Source organism: Hemiscyllium ocellatum, chromosome 19 (genome assembly GCF_020745735.1).
Source record: "Hemiscyllium ocellatum isolate sHemOce1 chromosome 19, sHemOce1.pat.X.cur, whole genome shotgun sequence".
NCBI classification, from domain to species: Eukaryota; Metazoa; Chordata; class Chondrichthyes; order Orectolobiformes; family Hemiscylliidae; genus Hemiscyllium; species Hemiscyllium ocellatum.
The window spans coordinates 53,147,828-53,163,829 of NC_083419.1; the positions used below are offsets into that span (position 1 = coordinate 53,147,828).

At 40.2% G+C, this 16,002-nt stretch overlaps 1 protein-coding gene across 4 annotated transcripts in view; it reads right to left on the bottom strand.

Moving 5' to 3' along the window:
* cadps2 (Ca++-dependent secretion activator 2) overlaps window positions 1-16,002 on the bottom strand; it is a 727,075-nt gene that overhangs the window by 179,917 nt on the left and 531,156 nt on the right. For all 4 annotated transcript variants that reach the window (XM_060839929.1, XM_060839928.1, XM_060839926.1 and 1 more), the window contains exon 14: window positions 11,656-11,757. In XM_060839929.1, coding sequence (XP_060695912.1) covers window positions 11,656-11,757 — 102 coding nt within the window. The remainder of the gene's footprint in view (window positions 1-11,655; window positions 11,758-16,002) is intronic.

The following is a 16,002-nucleotide window of genomic DNA, read 5'->3' on the forward strand; positions in this document are numbered from 1 at the left end:
TGGACTGAAGGTGCTGTATATCTCTTTAACTATGACTCAAGTTACTTTCACAAACTCAGACATGTGAGAGCACTTTGTAGCCAATTAACGAACTTTGTAGTCACTGTTGTAATGGGGTAAACATAGCAGCCAATATGCAAAACAATCTCTTACAAACAATACAATAACAATCAAATAATCTTAAGCTGTAACATTGATTGAAGAATACATATTGGCCATGGCACTGGGAAATAAACCTGTCTGCTCTTCTTCAAAAAATGCTTATGAGATATTTTACAACCAGTCAAGATCACAGATAGGGCCTTAGTTTAATATCTTGCCTCAGAAATGGCTCTACCAAAAATGTAGCACTGCCTTAGCTTCACACTGGAGTAACAGCCTGGACTTCTGTGCACAAGTCGATGGAATGGAACTTGAACCCGAAACCTTTTGACTCCAAGGTGAGTGAGTGATTGATTGACCCATTGTTGACATTGTAAATTACAGTTTTAGTGAATACTTTGTGGTATCAAGCTGGGTGATAAATTTCTGTATTGTCTAATTGGAAGAGCTACATCCTAGAATAGAATCATGCACCTGAAAATAATACAAAAGCGAAAGCATTAAATTGTGTAAAGTTACAGCATTCAAAGGTTAAGCAGTGCTGTGGTATCTCAATACAATTCAGCTGCTGAAAAGCTCTACATTCAAACTTCTCATAAAACCAAACCTTATACTCTTGTTCATCAATGCAAGTTAATCAAGAGTCAAAAATAGTTTTATTTGTCATTTCTACCATGTACAACTGACACAGTAAAAACTAGACAGCGTTCCTCCAGGACTGAGGGTGCTACATGGACAGCACAAACTGCGCGATCATACACAGGGCAGCATAAAGTGCATAAGAAGTGCAAAACACTTAAGACAGCGTAGAAATTCCTGACATATCTAGACTATAGGCACAATGGTGTACAAATTACAGTGTAATAAAAGAATGACAAATAATAAAACATCGTTCTAGTAGCAATTCAAAGTTTGCAAAGTGTTTCAGATGGAATAGAGTCTGATCATACTATGATAAGGAGCCTGATGGTCTAGGGGAAGAAACTGTTGCACAGTCTGGCCGTGAAAGATCGAATGCTCCAGTATCTTCTGCCAGATGGCCGGAGGGAGAAGAGTTTGAGTGAAGGGTATGTGGTGTCTTCCACAAGGCTGTAAGCCTTTTGGATGCAGTGTGTAGAGTAAATGTCCATAACGAAGGGTAGAGAGACCCTGATGATTCTCTCAGCTGTCCTCACTATCCGTTGTAGGGTCTTAAGATCAGAGATGATGCAATTCCCAAACCATGCAGGGATGGAGCAGCTCAAGGTACTCTTAATGAACCTTCCATAGAATGTGATGAGGATGGGGGATGGGAGGTGGGCTTTCCTCAACCTATGCAGAAAGTAGAGATGCTACTGAGCTTTCTTGGCTATGGAGCTGGGGTTGAGGGTCCAGGTGAGATTCACTACCAAGAAATTTGACGCTCTTCACGATCTCCACAGGGGAGCTGTCGATGTCCAGCAGAAAGTGGTCGCTCTGTGCCCTCTTGAAGTCAACAATCACCTCTTTCATTTGGTCCACATTCAGAGACAGTTGTGGTTCTTCCATATTTGACACTTTGTAATATTATGGCATTGCTGTGCTGACATGACAAATTCTGCACATCTAAAAGGAAGCTATACTTGCAGTGAGTGGCAATGAGAACAGAAGCATCAGTATCGTATTCCTATTTCTGACCTGTGCTCTTTTCGATTGTAGCTCTCTGCTGGACGTGTGAGATCAGTGCTTAACACCATTGAATCAATCGTCTATCTTTGACAGTCAGTTCAATGAATCAAATCTGTTTTGGAATTTGCTCCGATATCTAAAATAGACTTTAGGAACCGGGGCACTAGGGTAGGTAGAAAAAGCACATTTGCTTAAACTTAAACCTTAATAATTTTATGAGGAAATAAAATTAAAATAGATTAGGTCATATTGATGAGAAAACATAACTAAAGTTAGAAGAATGATGTTTTCAACAAAATATACTGCAAGCAATGGTTAAATGCTTGAATATTTTATTGAATATTAACTTCTAAATGCAAATTGCTGATGAATAAGGTTAAAATTACAGTAATAAAGTCATGTATAATGCTTAAGCAGCTTTATTCCTGCAAAAATATCATTTTCAGTATGTTAGCTGATAAATCACAGATCAGAAAAGATCAAGGTGACTGTTATTTCTCTGGGATTGGTGATGGTTTAAGGATTAGTTAATAAACCTTTATATTTTGCTATAGCTCGTTTTGAAGGTTCTATGATTACTTGCCCATCCACACTGCAGATTTCCACCAACGGTCTATGTAGCACTATGTTGCACACTACCCCTGTACATAAACAGTGCATTTCCAGTTTTATCTCTCAACTATCTTAACTGGAGGAGAAAAAATATTGATTAGAGAAAAACACAATATTGTAATAATTACTTTGTGTTGAGATCTATAAAAGACATGTCAAGAATTTACTTCCGTCAGATATTGTTCAAAGCCCTAATCTACTGTCAGCATATGAGAGATACTTGTTAATCAATTAATCAGTCAAGTCTGTATGATTAGATTAGATTCCATACAGTGTGGAAACAGGCCCTTCGGCCCAACCAGTCCACACCGACCCTCCGATGAGTTACCCATCCAGACCCATTTCCCTCTGACTACTGCACCTAATACTATGGGCAATTTAGCATGGCCAATTTACTTAACCTGCATATCTTTGGACTGTGGGAGAAAACCTACGCAGACACAAGGAGGATGTGCAAACTCCACACAGACAGTCGACCGAGACTGGAATCAAACCTGGGACCCTGGTGCTATGAGGCAGCAGTGCTAACCACTGAGCCACTGTGCCGCCACAGTATCTATTTTGTTTCAGCTTAAACACCAATTCTAGGGTCTTAGCTCATAAGTTAAATAATTTCAATCCATAAGTATAACCTATTCAGTTTACTTTTCTAAAATAAATGAACTACATATTTGTTGTTGTACTTTACTTGCTTCCCTAAGTAGGTTTTCATGAGCAGATAGGCATCATCTCTGTGTTGTTTTGCCAATTATCTATTTCCATTAGGATGTAACTGATTGAATGCTACAGATCCCAAGGATTACAGGTACTACTGAATATAAAGGAGATCTCCCTGCAAATGTTCTGAACACTGATCAAAATTTCTGACTATATGATTAACACAGCCTAATTTCTGATTGGGTTCAATGTTTAATTACATAAATCTAATCAGTGCTTAGTGTTTTTCACCAACTGTTTAGTTCAATTTCAGGGTTATTGGTCATGGAATAGCTTGTCAGCTCATGCAATGTACGCAGATTCATGCAAGCATTCAACAGATTGCTGGGCAAGTGCCCAGATGTGGCAGATACTGTTGCGTTAGAAGGTAGGTACAATGTCGGATAATTTACCTCATCATTAGTTTGAGATCATGGGTTGACCAAGAGTGAGTTCTTTTTTATGCATTTATTTTCTCTCACTTTGCTCTTATTTATAAACTATAAATTCACCAAACATTTCACAGTTACGATTAAAGATCTGAAAAGTTAGATGGCTGAGTTGTTTTCATTGATCCTCACTTCCAATATCGATCTCAATTTTGGGTCAGAGACCCGGAAGCAGCCCTGGCAGGATGCCACTTGTAATCTTCCCTGAAGGAGGGAAATTAGGAAGTTGTTCCTGTGTGCTGTAACAAACAATGGATGGTGGTTGGACTAGGAAAGGGTGATCCCAATAAAACAGCCAGTAGTGAGGTCCGAGTTGCTTTGCTTTCAACCCTACTGGTAGGCGGGAACTACTGAGTGAGACAAATCACTATGATACCTCAAAATGGAGATAATTTCTGCAGCTTTGGGAAGAAAAAATAGAAATTCCATATGGCCATAGCTGTTTGGCCATGTTTGGAGATGGAGTAAAGGCATCAATGGCACCTGACTTGCCAACCAAGTAATCATCTCCGAAGAGCAGGAGGCTGTGCTCGATAGGTCCACCTCAAGTTTCTCACTAATTTGGTTAACTGCCTGCCTACCTTCCTTGGATAGCTTAGCTGTACATCATTGAACAGTTAGACTCAATGACGGCTACTCTCCTACTTTTTCACATGGGTGCATCAGAACAGTTGAACAAAATTAATATCCTTCGAAGTTGAAAACATAGAAAATAGGAGCAAGAGTAGGTCATAAAGAGCTTCCAATCTGCACTGCCATTCTATATGATCACAGGGTATCATCCAACTCAGTATCTTGTTCCCACATCCTCCACATATCCTTTGATCCCTTTAGATCTAAGAAATACATCGACCTCTTTCCTGAAAACATTCAAATGTTTTGGCCTCAGGCACTTCTGTGGCAGAGAATTCCACAGGCTTGCCACTCTCCAGGTGAAGAAATTTCTCCTAAGAGGAATTTGTTAAGTGTGTACAAGAAAATTTTCTGGTCAGTATGTGGATATCCCTTCGAAAGAAGATGCAAAACTTGACCAACTCTTGGGAACTAAGGCAGGGCAAGTGACAGATGTCAGTGGGGGAGCACTTTGGAGCCAGCGACCATAATTCTATTCATTTTAAAACAGTGACGGAAAAGGACAGACCGAATTTAAAAGTTAAAGATCTACGTTGAAGAAAGGCCGATTTTGATGGTATTAGGCAAGACTTTTCAAAAGTTGATTGGGGGCGAACATCTGAAGGTAAATGGACGGCTGGAAAATGGGAAGCCTTCAGAAATGTAACAATGAGAGTCCAGAGACAGTATGTTCCTGTTAGAGTGAAAGTAAAGACTCGTAGGTGTAGGGAATGCTGGATGACTACAGAAAGTGAGGTTTTGATCAATCAAAAAGGAAGCATATGTCAGGAACAGACTGCAGAGATCGAGTGACTCCTTAGCAGAATATAAATGTGGTAGGAGTATACCTGAGAGGGAAATCAGGAGGGCAAAAAGGAGACATGAGATAGCTTTGGCAAATTGGGTTAAAGAGAATCCAATGGGATTTTATAAATACAATAAGGGCAAAAGGGTGACTAAGGAGAGAAGAGGGCCCCTCAAAGATCAGCAAGGCAGCCTATGTGTGGAACCGCAAAAGATGGTGGAGATACTAAACGAGTTCTGGATGTAAGTTTGCTTGCTGAGCTGGAAGGTTTGTGTTCAGACATTTCGTCACATGAGCCTTGGAGTTTGGATTTGGTGATGTAGCCCACTTTCTATTTAGATGTTTGAGTTTCCTTGCAATGGCGATGTCATTTCCTGTGGTGACATCATTTCCTATTCTTTTTCTCAGAGAGTGGTAAATGGGATCCGAGTCAATGTGTTTATTGATAGAGTTCTGTTTGGAATGCCATGCTTCTAGGAATTCTTGTACATGTCTCTGTTTGGCTAGTCCTAGAATGGATGTGTTGTCCCAGTCGAAGTGGTGTCCTTCTCATCCATATGTAAGGTTGTGGCTAAGTATGGAAGGAGGGTGGCTAGAGTTTCTAGATGTGCTTTGTCTGCTTGTTTGGGTTTGTTGCGCAGAAATCAGCTAAAAAAAGCACATCTATACAGTGTATTCAAGTAGAACAGGTACCCAATGAACACAGTCTGCTGACTTCTGAGCAACAAATCCAAACTAGGAGACAAAACACGGCCAGAAACCCTAGCCACTTTCGTCTCCATCAAAGGCATCTTGGAAATGACTGCCAGACTAACTCATACCCCTTGGCATCGTGGTAGCACACAAACCCACCAACACACTAAAACAGCAGGTAATGAACTTGAAAGACCACATACAGGCAACAAGCAAAACTAATATCATCTACAAAATATCACGTAAGACCTGCAACAAACACTACACTGGACAAACAGGTAGAAAACTAGCCACCAGGATACATGAACATCAACTAGCCACAAAACAACATGACCCTCTCTCACTAGTATCCTTACATAAAGGTGAGGAAGGACAACACTTCGACTGAGACAACACATCCATCCTAGGACAAGCCAAACAGAGATTAGCACGAAGATTCCGAGAAGCATGGCATTTCAACCGGAACTCTTTCAAGAAGCACATTGACTCGAATCCCATTTACCACCCTCTGAGAAAAAGCATTGGAAATGACATCACCACAGGAAATGACATCACCAATGCAAGGAAAATCAAATATATAAATAAAAAGCAGGCTACACCACCAGTGCTTCATTTAGAGGCTCACTGAAGATGTTACTGAGTATGGTGACAAAACATCAACAAGCAAACCTACACCCAGATCCTCAACCTGAGCTACAAATCTTCTCAAAACTCGCTAATACTAAATGAGTATTTTGCAACAGTGTTTACGGTGGAGAAGTACATGGATGACATAGAATGTGGGGAAATAGATAGTGACATCTTGAAAAATGTTCAAATTACAGAGGAGGTGGTGCTAAATGTATTAAAATGCATAAGGGTGGATAAATCCCCAGGACTTGATCAGGTTAACTCTGTGGAATGCTAGGGAAGTGATTGCTGGGCCTCTTGCTAAGATATTTGTGCCCCTGATAGTCACAGGTGAGGTGCCAGAAGACTGGAGGTTGGTTAACGTGGTGCCACTATTTAAGAAAGATGGTAAGGAAAAGCCAGGGAACTATAGACCGGTGAGCCTGACATTGGTGATGGACAGGTTGTTGGAGAGAATCCTGAGGGACAGAATTTACATGTATTTGGAAAGGCAAGGACTGATTAGGAATAGTCAACATGGTTTTGTGCATGGGAAATCATGTCTCACTGATTTGATTGAGTTTTTTGAAGAAGTAACAAAGAGGATTGATGAGGACAGAGCTATGGATGTTATCTATATGGACTTCAGTAAGGCCTTCAACAATGTTCCCCATGGGAAGATTAGCAAGGTTAGATCTCATGGAATACTGGGAGAACTAGCCATTTGGATACAGAACTGGCTCAAAGGTAGAAGACAGAGGGTGGTGCTAGAGGGTTGTTTTTCAGACAGGAGGCCTGTGACCAGTGGAGTGCCACAAGGATCGGTGCCTGGTGCACAACTTTTCATCATTTATATAAATGATATGGATGTGAGCATAAGAGGAATAATTAGTAAGTTTGAAAATGACACCAAAATTGAAGGTGTTGTGGACAGCAAAGAAGGTTGTCTCTGACTACAACGGGATCTTGATCAGATCGGCCATTGGGCTTAAGAGTGGTAGATGGAGTTTAATTCAGATAAATGTGAAGTACTACAGTTTGGAAAGGCAAAACTTAGCAGGACTTATACACTTAATGGTAAGGTCCTGGGGAATGTCGCTGAACAAAGAGACCTTGGAGTGCAGGTTCATAGCTCCTTGAAAGTGGAGTCACAGGTAGATAGGATAGTGAAGAAGGCGTTTAGTATGCTTTCCTTTATTGGTGAGATAATTGAGTATAGGAGTTGGGAGGTCATGTTGCGGCTGTACAGAACATTTGGTTAGGCCACTTTTGGAATACTGTGTGCAAAACTGGTCTCCTTCCTATAGGAAGGATGTTGTGAAACTTGAAAGGGTTCAGAAAATATTTACAAGGATGTTGCCAGGATTGACTGGTTTGAGGTATAGGGAGAGGTTGAAAAGGCTAGGGCTATTTTCACTGGAGCATTAGAGGCTGAGGGGTGACCTTACTGGGGTTTATAAAATCATTGGCAGGCATGGATAGGGTAAATTGACAAGGGATTTTCCCTGGGTTAGGGGATAACAGAACTGGAGGGCATAGGTTTATGGTGAGTGGGGAAAGAATTAGAAGGGACCTAAGGAGCAACTTTTTCATGCAAAGTGTGATGCGTGTATGGAATGAGCTGCCAAAGGAAATAGTGGAAGCTGGTACAATTGCAACATTTGAAAGGCATCTGAATGGGCACATGAATAGGAAGAGTTTAGAGGGATATGGGCCAAGTGGGACTAGATTAATCTTGGATTTCAGATTAGCATGGATGAGTTGGATTGAAGAGTCTGTTTCCATGCTGTACAACTCTACGATTCTAAATGCTCTTCCCTGTATCATTAAACTGTGACTCAGGTTCTGGATTCCCCAGTCATCAGGAACATCCTTCCCACCTTTCCCCAGTCTAATCCTGCTAGGACTCCATTTGTTTTAATTGGATCTCTATTCATGTTTTAAACTCTGGTAAACCATAAGAAAAAAAGTAATTTTCTAAATATTCACTGAACTTAAATGATATTGAGCAAAGGGAGACCATTTGATTTTTTTTGTTGTATCCATGCTTGTTCATACAAATGACATTTTATTTCAACCTATTTTACTTAGCAACAACATTAACAGTAGCTGATAGTAACAACAGATTATTGTATTTGTGGATAACTCACAGCCCATTTGATGGATACTGAGAAATACAAACATACCAATACGTAACCTTTAGACTGAGTCTGCCAGTGACTAGTAATTTTAATGAAAATGGCTGGAATTAAAAGTCTATTCATCTGATGCAAAATGTTGATTTTGAAGTCAGCTCCCAACCAAAACGCATTTTCTAAAGATTACCGCATTGAGATCAAATGAACAGAAATTGAAAAGCACACAACATTCAATCTACTTCAATTCACACTAACTCTTCTCCTTGTAGTGATCGCAGACACTATCATTATTTTAAATTGGAAATAGAACACAAAGTAGGCCTAATTGTGAGGGAAAGTGCTGCAGGAGAGGCTTGTCAATTTAACTGAGTCCCTATAAGGTCTCCTATTCTGTCTGAAGTGTTTGATTTTATAAAAAAAAGTGAAAGCGGCATTTTGTCTGAATTGACTTTGATGTTTTAACAGGTGCATCAAAATAATCTCCATTAAAATATTGAACAGAGTAATTTGAGTGACTACATTGAACAGTCATGTACTAATATTTCAGTGTCATTTCCAAGTGCAGAGCTGATCTGTGGAGTTGCACACAGTGGATGAAATATTTGGACTTTAACAGGAAAGTAAAAGCCAGTAATCTCGGATCTGACACAGTTAGACATCCTGCCTGATGTCCAGATGTTTAACAGGCTACCAATCTGATACACTTACTTTACATCTGTGTTAAGCCCCCTACTCTGCGCCACCCACTTAGTCAAGAGTAAAAGTAGGCTTCAACTGAACTGATACCAAGGATGGGGAATAATTAAGCCTGGGCACTCAGTTGAACAATTAATTCTGAAATCTGTATTTTGTTGTAAGCACCTTTTAGTAAGCTCATCATTTTGGAATTGTGCTCTCTCTCAGTGCAGTATGCTGAAACTGAGAGGCAGGGGTGATAGGTAGACTTACAGCATGACAAACTTACACTGGCAGTTCGATTAAAAACAGAATAGAAAAATTATACTGCAAGGAAGTACAGCTGAAAGATTTTTTTAAAAATACATTCATAATCTATATCTTATTCCTTTACATGGAAGTTTATTTTGTTCAAAAATGTTTACTAAGTAAACCTTGTGGTAGTCCGTCAGAATGAAGTGACACAAAAACCTGTGCATAAAGTCCTTTAACAGGGGGAGGTTGACCAGGATATTCTCGAGCCATTACCACTTGCCACTGGCACATTGGAAGGATCGGTAGATTAATAGGCAACCAATTTGGTTGCTAATGAAGCACCTTCTTGTAGTTATGAACCTAAAACTTCTGACTCAAGAGGTAAGGGTTCCAACATATCACCACCAGACCTCTCTTTAAGTTAACAACATGCTTTATTTTCTAAATTTTCTTCTGTCTACATGAAAAATTTGACAGAATGGAACAATAACAATATCAGGTCACATGTGATTGATATTTGTTCTTCTAATGATAAAAGTGAAAAGAAAACTTTGCCAATAAAGGATTCACATCATGCATTTAAACAAAGAAAATTAGAACTTCAGATTTAACTTGCAGACATTAAGTTTCAACTTCAAGTTAACCACTTTCTGTCTGAATCAGACATCTGTGGATTTAAACCCTAGTCAGATTGTAGTTTGCAACCTATGCTAGAATTAAGTGTGGTCACAATGGAGTGCTGTACTACCAGAAGTAATGCACTTGGATGAAAGTGTTTATTAGAGAGTCAGCGCCCTTGTTTAAATAGATATAAAAGATGATTTGGTGGAAGGCTATAAACATGTCCTGGCTACTTTTTTTGCCCTGGCAAATTTCACAAAATCAAATTATTTTGTTAATTCTTTGGTGACTTGTTAGAACTTGTGCACATTTCACCTGCTACATTTACTGATGAAACACCAGGGACTATATTTCAAAATTAATCCTTTGCTTGCCAAACACTTTGAGATATTCTGAGAATGTGATCAACTGTAGATGAAGGCATCTTAATTTTAATGGTGCCCTTTAACACTTGAAAATCATTTTGCCAGTTTAAAATAGAATGAGTTGGAATTCTATGCTCTGTTTTACTAGTTAAAATAGCATCTAGTAGTACTTCTCTTTGAAAGTCATTTCAGCTTGATTGAAGTATTCCTTCACCCACTGCTCAATAATTTATCAGAATCCTAGCAACACCCACCACAATTAGATGGGGGCTTAATTTAAAAAGTCCATGTCATCGACACTACCAAACCGTAACATACGTGGCATGGTGGCTCAGTGTTTAGCGCTGCAGCCTCAAAGCACCAGGGACCCGGGTTCGATTCCACCCTCAGGTGACTGTCTGTGTGGAATTCACACATTCTCCCTGTGTCTGCGTGGGTTTCCTCTGGATACTCCGGTTTCCTCCCACAGTCCAAAGATGTGCAGGTTAGGGAGATTGGCCATGCTAAATCGCCCATAGTGTTTGGTGCATTAGTCAGAGGGAAATGGGTCTGGGTGGGTTACTCCTTGGAGGGTCGGTGTGGACTTGTTGGGTCGAAGGGCCTGTTTCCACACTGTAGGGAATCTAATCTAATCATCCCGGGAGGTAAGCCACAGTGAAAAGCGACATAACAATATGGCGAGAATTAGCTCAGTTTATTGACATCTTGTAATTCTTGGAAGGATTCTGTGGTTTAGGTTGTGATCTGGGATCTACGTGGAGTCTGCTAGCCTTTCCTGCCACGAGGCGAAAGTGAGGACTGCAGATGCTGGAGATTAGAGTCCAGAGTATGGTGCTGGAAAAGTACAGCAGGTCAGGCAGCATCCGAGAAGCAGGAAAATCAATGTTTCAGGCAAAAGGTCTTCATCAGGAATTCCTGCTATGATTCTGTGTCTTAAGTAGGAATTCACTCTGCAACCATCACAGACATGCACATCCAAAACACTTAGCTTGAGCTAGGGGCCATTTCCCTTAAATCCATGGTTGTATCAAATGCTTGGCTCATTCCCATCCATCATCTCAGATGTTAGGCCCACCAGCATTGGATGGTAGATGAACAGACAGACAGGTACCCTGTTTATTTCCAAACTAGCCAGAATTAAAATAGGAATTCACGCATCCAGGCATGAGAACAGTACAACATGGGGTGATCCTCAATGCCAAGGAAGCAAAACCAGCTCCAATAACAACAGATTTCTAGAAAAGCTCAGCAGGTCTGATACCATCTTTGGAGAGAATGCAGCATAAAGACAGCCCTGCTGAGTTTGTCCAAGCAATTTCTGTTTCAGATTTCCAGCATTGGCAGTTCTTGATCTTATTGTAGCAAAGCCAGTTTACCTGAAGTGGGTGATCTGGTTTTCAAGGAGGCACAGAAGTCTTTCTTTAATTTCATCAAACCTTTCTTTCTCTTCAACTGTTACAGTTCCAATTCCATCTGGCCTGAAAAAGAGAAGGAAAGACACCCTTTCAAATGTTGCAAGTCAAAACAGAAGTTCACTAACTCACTGATATAAAATGACACATAATTTTATACAATCAGGATACCTCTTCTTCTTTAATTCAGTTACGCAATGAGGGCACCACTGCTAGGTCAACATTTATTGGCCATTCCAGACGGCAGTTAAGAGTCAGCTACATTGCTGTGTGTCTGGAGTCACATACAGACCAGACCAAGTAAGGACGGCAGATTTCTTTTCGTAAAGGACATAAGTGAATCAGACATGTTTTCCTGGTAATTGACAATGGCTTCATGGTTATCATTAGACTCTTAATTCCAGATTTTTATTGAATTCAAATTTCATTTTCTTACCGTGGTGGGTTTTGAACCCAGGTTCTCTGACTCTGAAGGAGCTTTGTTCCCAAAAGAAGCCTGCAGTGCTATCAAAAATTTCACCCAATTTTCCAACAGTTTTAATCACAAAGACATGGGCTTACCAATCCAGAATTGCAATGTGTGCACTCAATAAGCAGGATTTCAGGTCAGGAAAGCAAGGACAGAATGTTCCTCCCATACTCTGCTGCCTATTTAAGATGAAGGTCGCAAGGGAAAAGACTTACAAGATAGCCGAAGAGGATAGGGACACACCAGATGGACACAGGAGTGAATGGCTTGAGAAAAGGCAAGAGAGGCTTTCTGAACTGGGAAGAAGGCTAGCAGGGTGTGGGGGAATGGGAGTAAGTTGTTCTCCGTTGGTGTGACAGCCATAATAAAATCTATATACTTATTTTCATTCTCAAGGTATGTGCATTGCTGGTCAGGATTTGTTATTAGTTCAGGGGATATCAACGTCTCTGGAAGAGCCAATATCTGTTGACTATCCTTAATTGCCACTGAAAAGGTGGTGAGTTGCCTTCCTGAACTAGTGCTTTCCATTTGGTATAGACACACCCACATTGCTACTGGGAAAGTAATTTATTGACAGTTTGAAGGAACAATGATTGCAATAGTCCTGGTTTTAAGGACAGGACAATTTTCCATATTGATGCCAACATTATTGTGGTGGTGGAACATTACTTGGCTTGTGGTCTGGTAAGATCTGGAGTGCAAATATTCAGCACCACGACTGCAATGTTGTCAGGGCCCATATCATGGTCCATGATATCTATCACCATCAAGCCAGGTAATTGAACCTGATTTAATGAAGAGTGCAGGATTGAAGTGCTGAGTTAATAATTCATCTTGGCCTCCTTCAGAGGCCCCCAGCATCATAAATGCCAGTATCCAGTCAATTTGATTCAATCCACATTGTAACAAGACATGTTTGGAGGTACTAGATGGTCTGAAGCACTTCAGACTGAAAATGATTCCAAATGTTTCAATCTTGGCTTTTGCACTTATGTACTGGGCTCTCCCATTATTATGGACGGGAAAATTTGTGGATCCTCTCCTGCACTTATTCCCTTTACAACTGGATGCGACAGGACTGCAGGACTGTTGGTAGTGGGACTATTTAGCACTATCACCTCATGTTTAAATATCCACGATGCTGCTGCTGCTGCAATCCTGCACTGTTCATTAAACCAGGTTCAATTACCTGGCTTGATGGTGATAGATATCATGGACCATGAGGTAACACTGAGATTAATACAATTCTGCAGTTCATGGATGTCCCATTTCAAGTGACATGATCTGACCTGAAGCTATGTCATTCATCATGAAGTGGTATGTAATACAATGGAGGGAATGCTCAGTGTGAAGATGGAACTTTGATTTCACAAAGACTGCATGGCAGCCACTCCTATCAATAATATCATGGACAGATTCATCTGTGGAAAGTAGATTGATGAGGACATGTATATGTATCTCTAAACATAAAATAGCTACATTCAGTCCCATCATCCAAGCCATTAATTTGGTCTGTAAATAGTTGAGGTTAAACACCGATCCTGAAGCAATGCACCCGGTACACCTTGCCAACCCCAAAATTACCCACTTATTCCCACACTTCCTGTTAGCTAACCAATTCTCCATCCATGCTAATTATACTACCTACACGCCATGAGCTCTTCTATGTGTTCTAACTTTTGACGTGTACCTTATCAAATGGATATCTAGGTACACCATATCCATATTGAATTGGAAACAAAAAATGATAATAAATCAATCAAACACAAATTGTCTATCACAAAATGGTTATGAACTCTCCTCAATTGCAATGAACCTTTCTTAGTGCCCTGCCATAGTCTTGTTAATAGTAAGTTCCAGCAATCTCCCTATGACAGACGTTAGACTAAGTGTCTATAGTTTCCTACTTTCTGGCTCCCTACTTTTTTGAATGGAGAAGTCACCTTGGTATGTTCCAATCTGATTACAAATTTAATTTTGGAAAATTAAAACCAATGCATCTACAATCTCAGCAGCCACTTTTAAGATTCTAGGATAAGGGCCTAATACAGGAAAGTGGGATTACTGTTGATTTAATGTCACTTGGGCAGTACAGGCTCGATGGGCTGATGAGCCTCTTCTGTATTGTACGATTCTATGATAGAATGAAGTTCATCAGGATTTGTAGGGATTTGTTAATGTTTTCACTTTTAAATGCAGTAGTGCTGATATATGAGATAATTTTGGTGATGGACACTAAAGTCCCTCAACCAATGTGCTCTTGTTGATTCTCGCTTTATCCTCGTGGTGTACAAGTACTGACTCATCAACTGATGGGAGGTTAATAGATTGAAAAACGTACAGTTGTTTCCTTGCCAACACTGGACCATATAAAAGAAGGATTTGGAGTCAATATTGAGGACCTCCAGAGGAACTCCCTGCTAACTCTGTACCACTGATCCACTGTTGGTGGGATGGGTCGTAACAATGGATGATGAAAGTATTGTCCTCAATGTTGGTTTGGAGGTTCTGACTTTGTCAGGCTTTCTTTTCACTAGTGAGATAGCTCTCCCAATCTTGGCAGAAGCTTCCGGATGTTAGTAAAAAGAACATGGCACGGGTGATAGGGCCGGCTGTCTCGCTGTTGCTGTGATATAGGGTGGTCCATCCAGTTTTATGGTTTGGGGTTTTTTCTGAAGGGATATGTTAGAATGGAGTGGCTTGCTAGTCCATTTCAGATGGCAGTCAAACACTCTTTTGGATTTATAGGGTGTTACATGTAGGCCAGACTAAGTAATGAATGCAGATTTCCTTTCCTAAAAGGGAATTGGTGAACCAGACAGGTTTTTACAACAATGGATTGTGGTTTCATGGCACCATTACTGAGAACAGCTTTCAGTTCCAGATGTTTAAAATTAATTTAATATATTTCCATGGAGGGATTTGAACATATGCCTCGAGGCCTCTAGTCCATTGGCATTATCGCTACATCACCATCACCCATTCATAGCTGCCCTGACAGTATTGGGATAGAACAGAATGACTTGTCAGAAGGCACTCACAGTCAAATGGATAAAGCATGGCAGCTTTTCTTTCCAAAAAAGAACCACTTATTGTTCACTTACACTGATGATATCTTTCAATTTTCAGATTTGATTTTAAATTGAATTCAAATCCTCCTAATGCTGTTGTGGGATTTGAACTTGTGTGCTATGCTTGCTAATCCAGTAATTTAACCACTACATTACATTCACCATTTTATATCCAGATCAATAATACAGACATATCAATAACCATGTTTTCTCCTAAGAATACAGGGACAATCAGTATCTTTTGCCGTGATCTACAGCTATGTAATAAATAAAACATTGGATAGATCTACAGTTTAAGATCTGACAATCCTCTTTGGTTCCTTCCAGGTCAATAGGGAGGAAATCTGTCACATTAGTCAATTAGAAACACACAGGTGCAGCAAAGGGTACTGATGCCTATTTCTGGAAATAAATGACACAGTTTCTCCCTGTTTTATGATAAACAGGCAACTTGCTGACATGCTTTTGGCCAGTGGCAAGGGGCTGTACCAGGATACAATGTCAAAGCAACTTATTTCAGTGGAGCTTGTGAGATATTAAAGGGGATGCTTTTAATTGCAATTAAAAGCTGAGTTCCACCTCCACAGGTAGACCTACTGTTGGTCCTCCAGCTGCTGGAAGTCCTGCCATCCCCACCCACCCTCTTACTCAACCCCATCTTGTTTGCACATCAAGTAGAAAATTCCATTTGCCCTCTTAACCATGTCCTTAATTGACATTTTAAATAAGCAATGTGAAGCTTTTGCTCTGAGCTGACCTCCAGCAAAT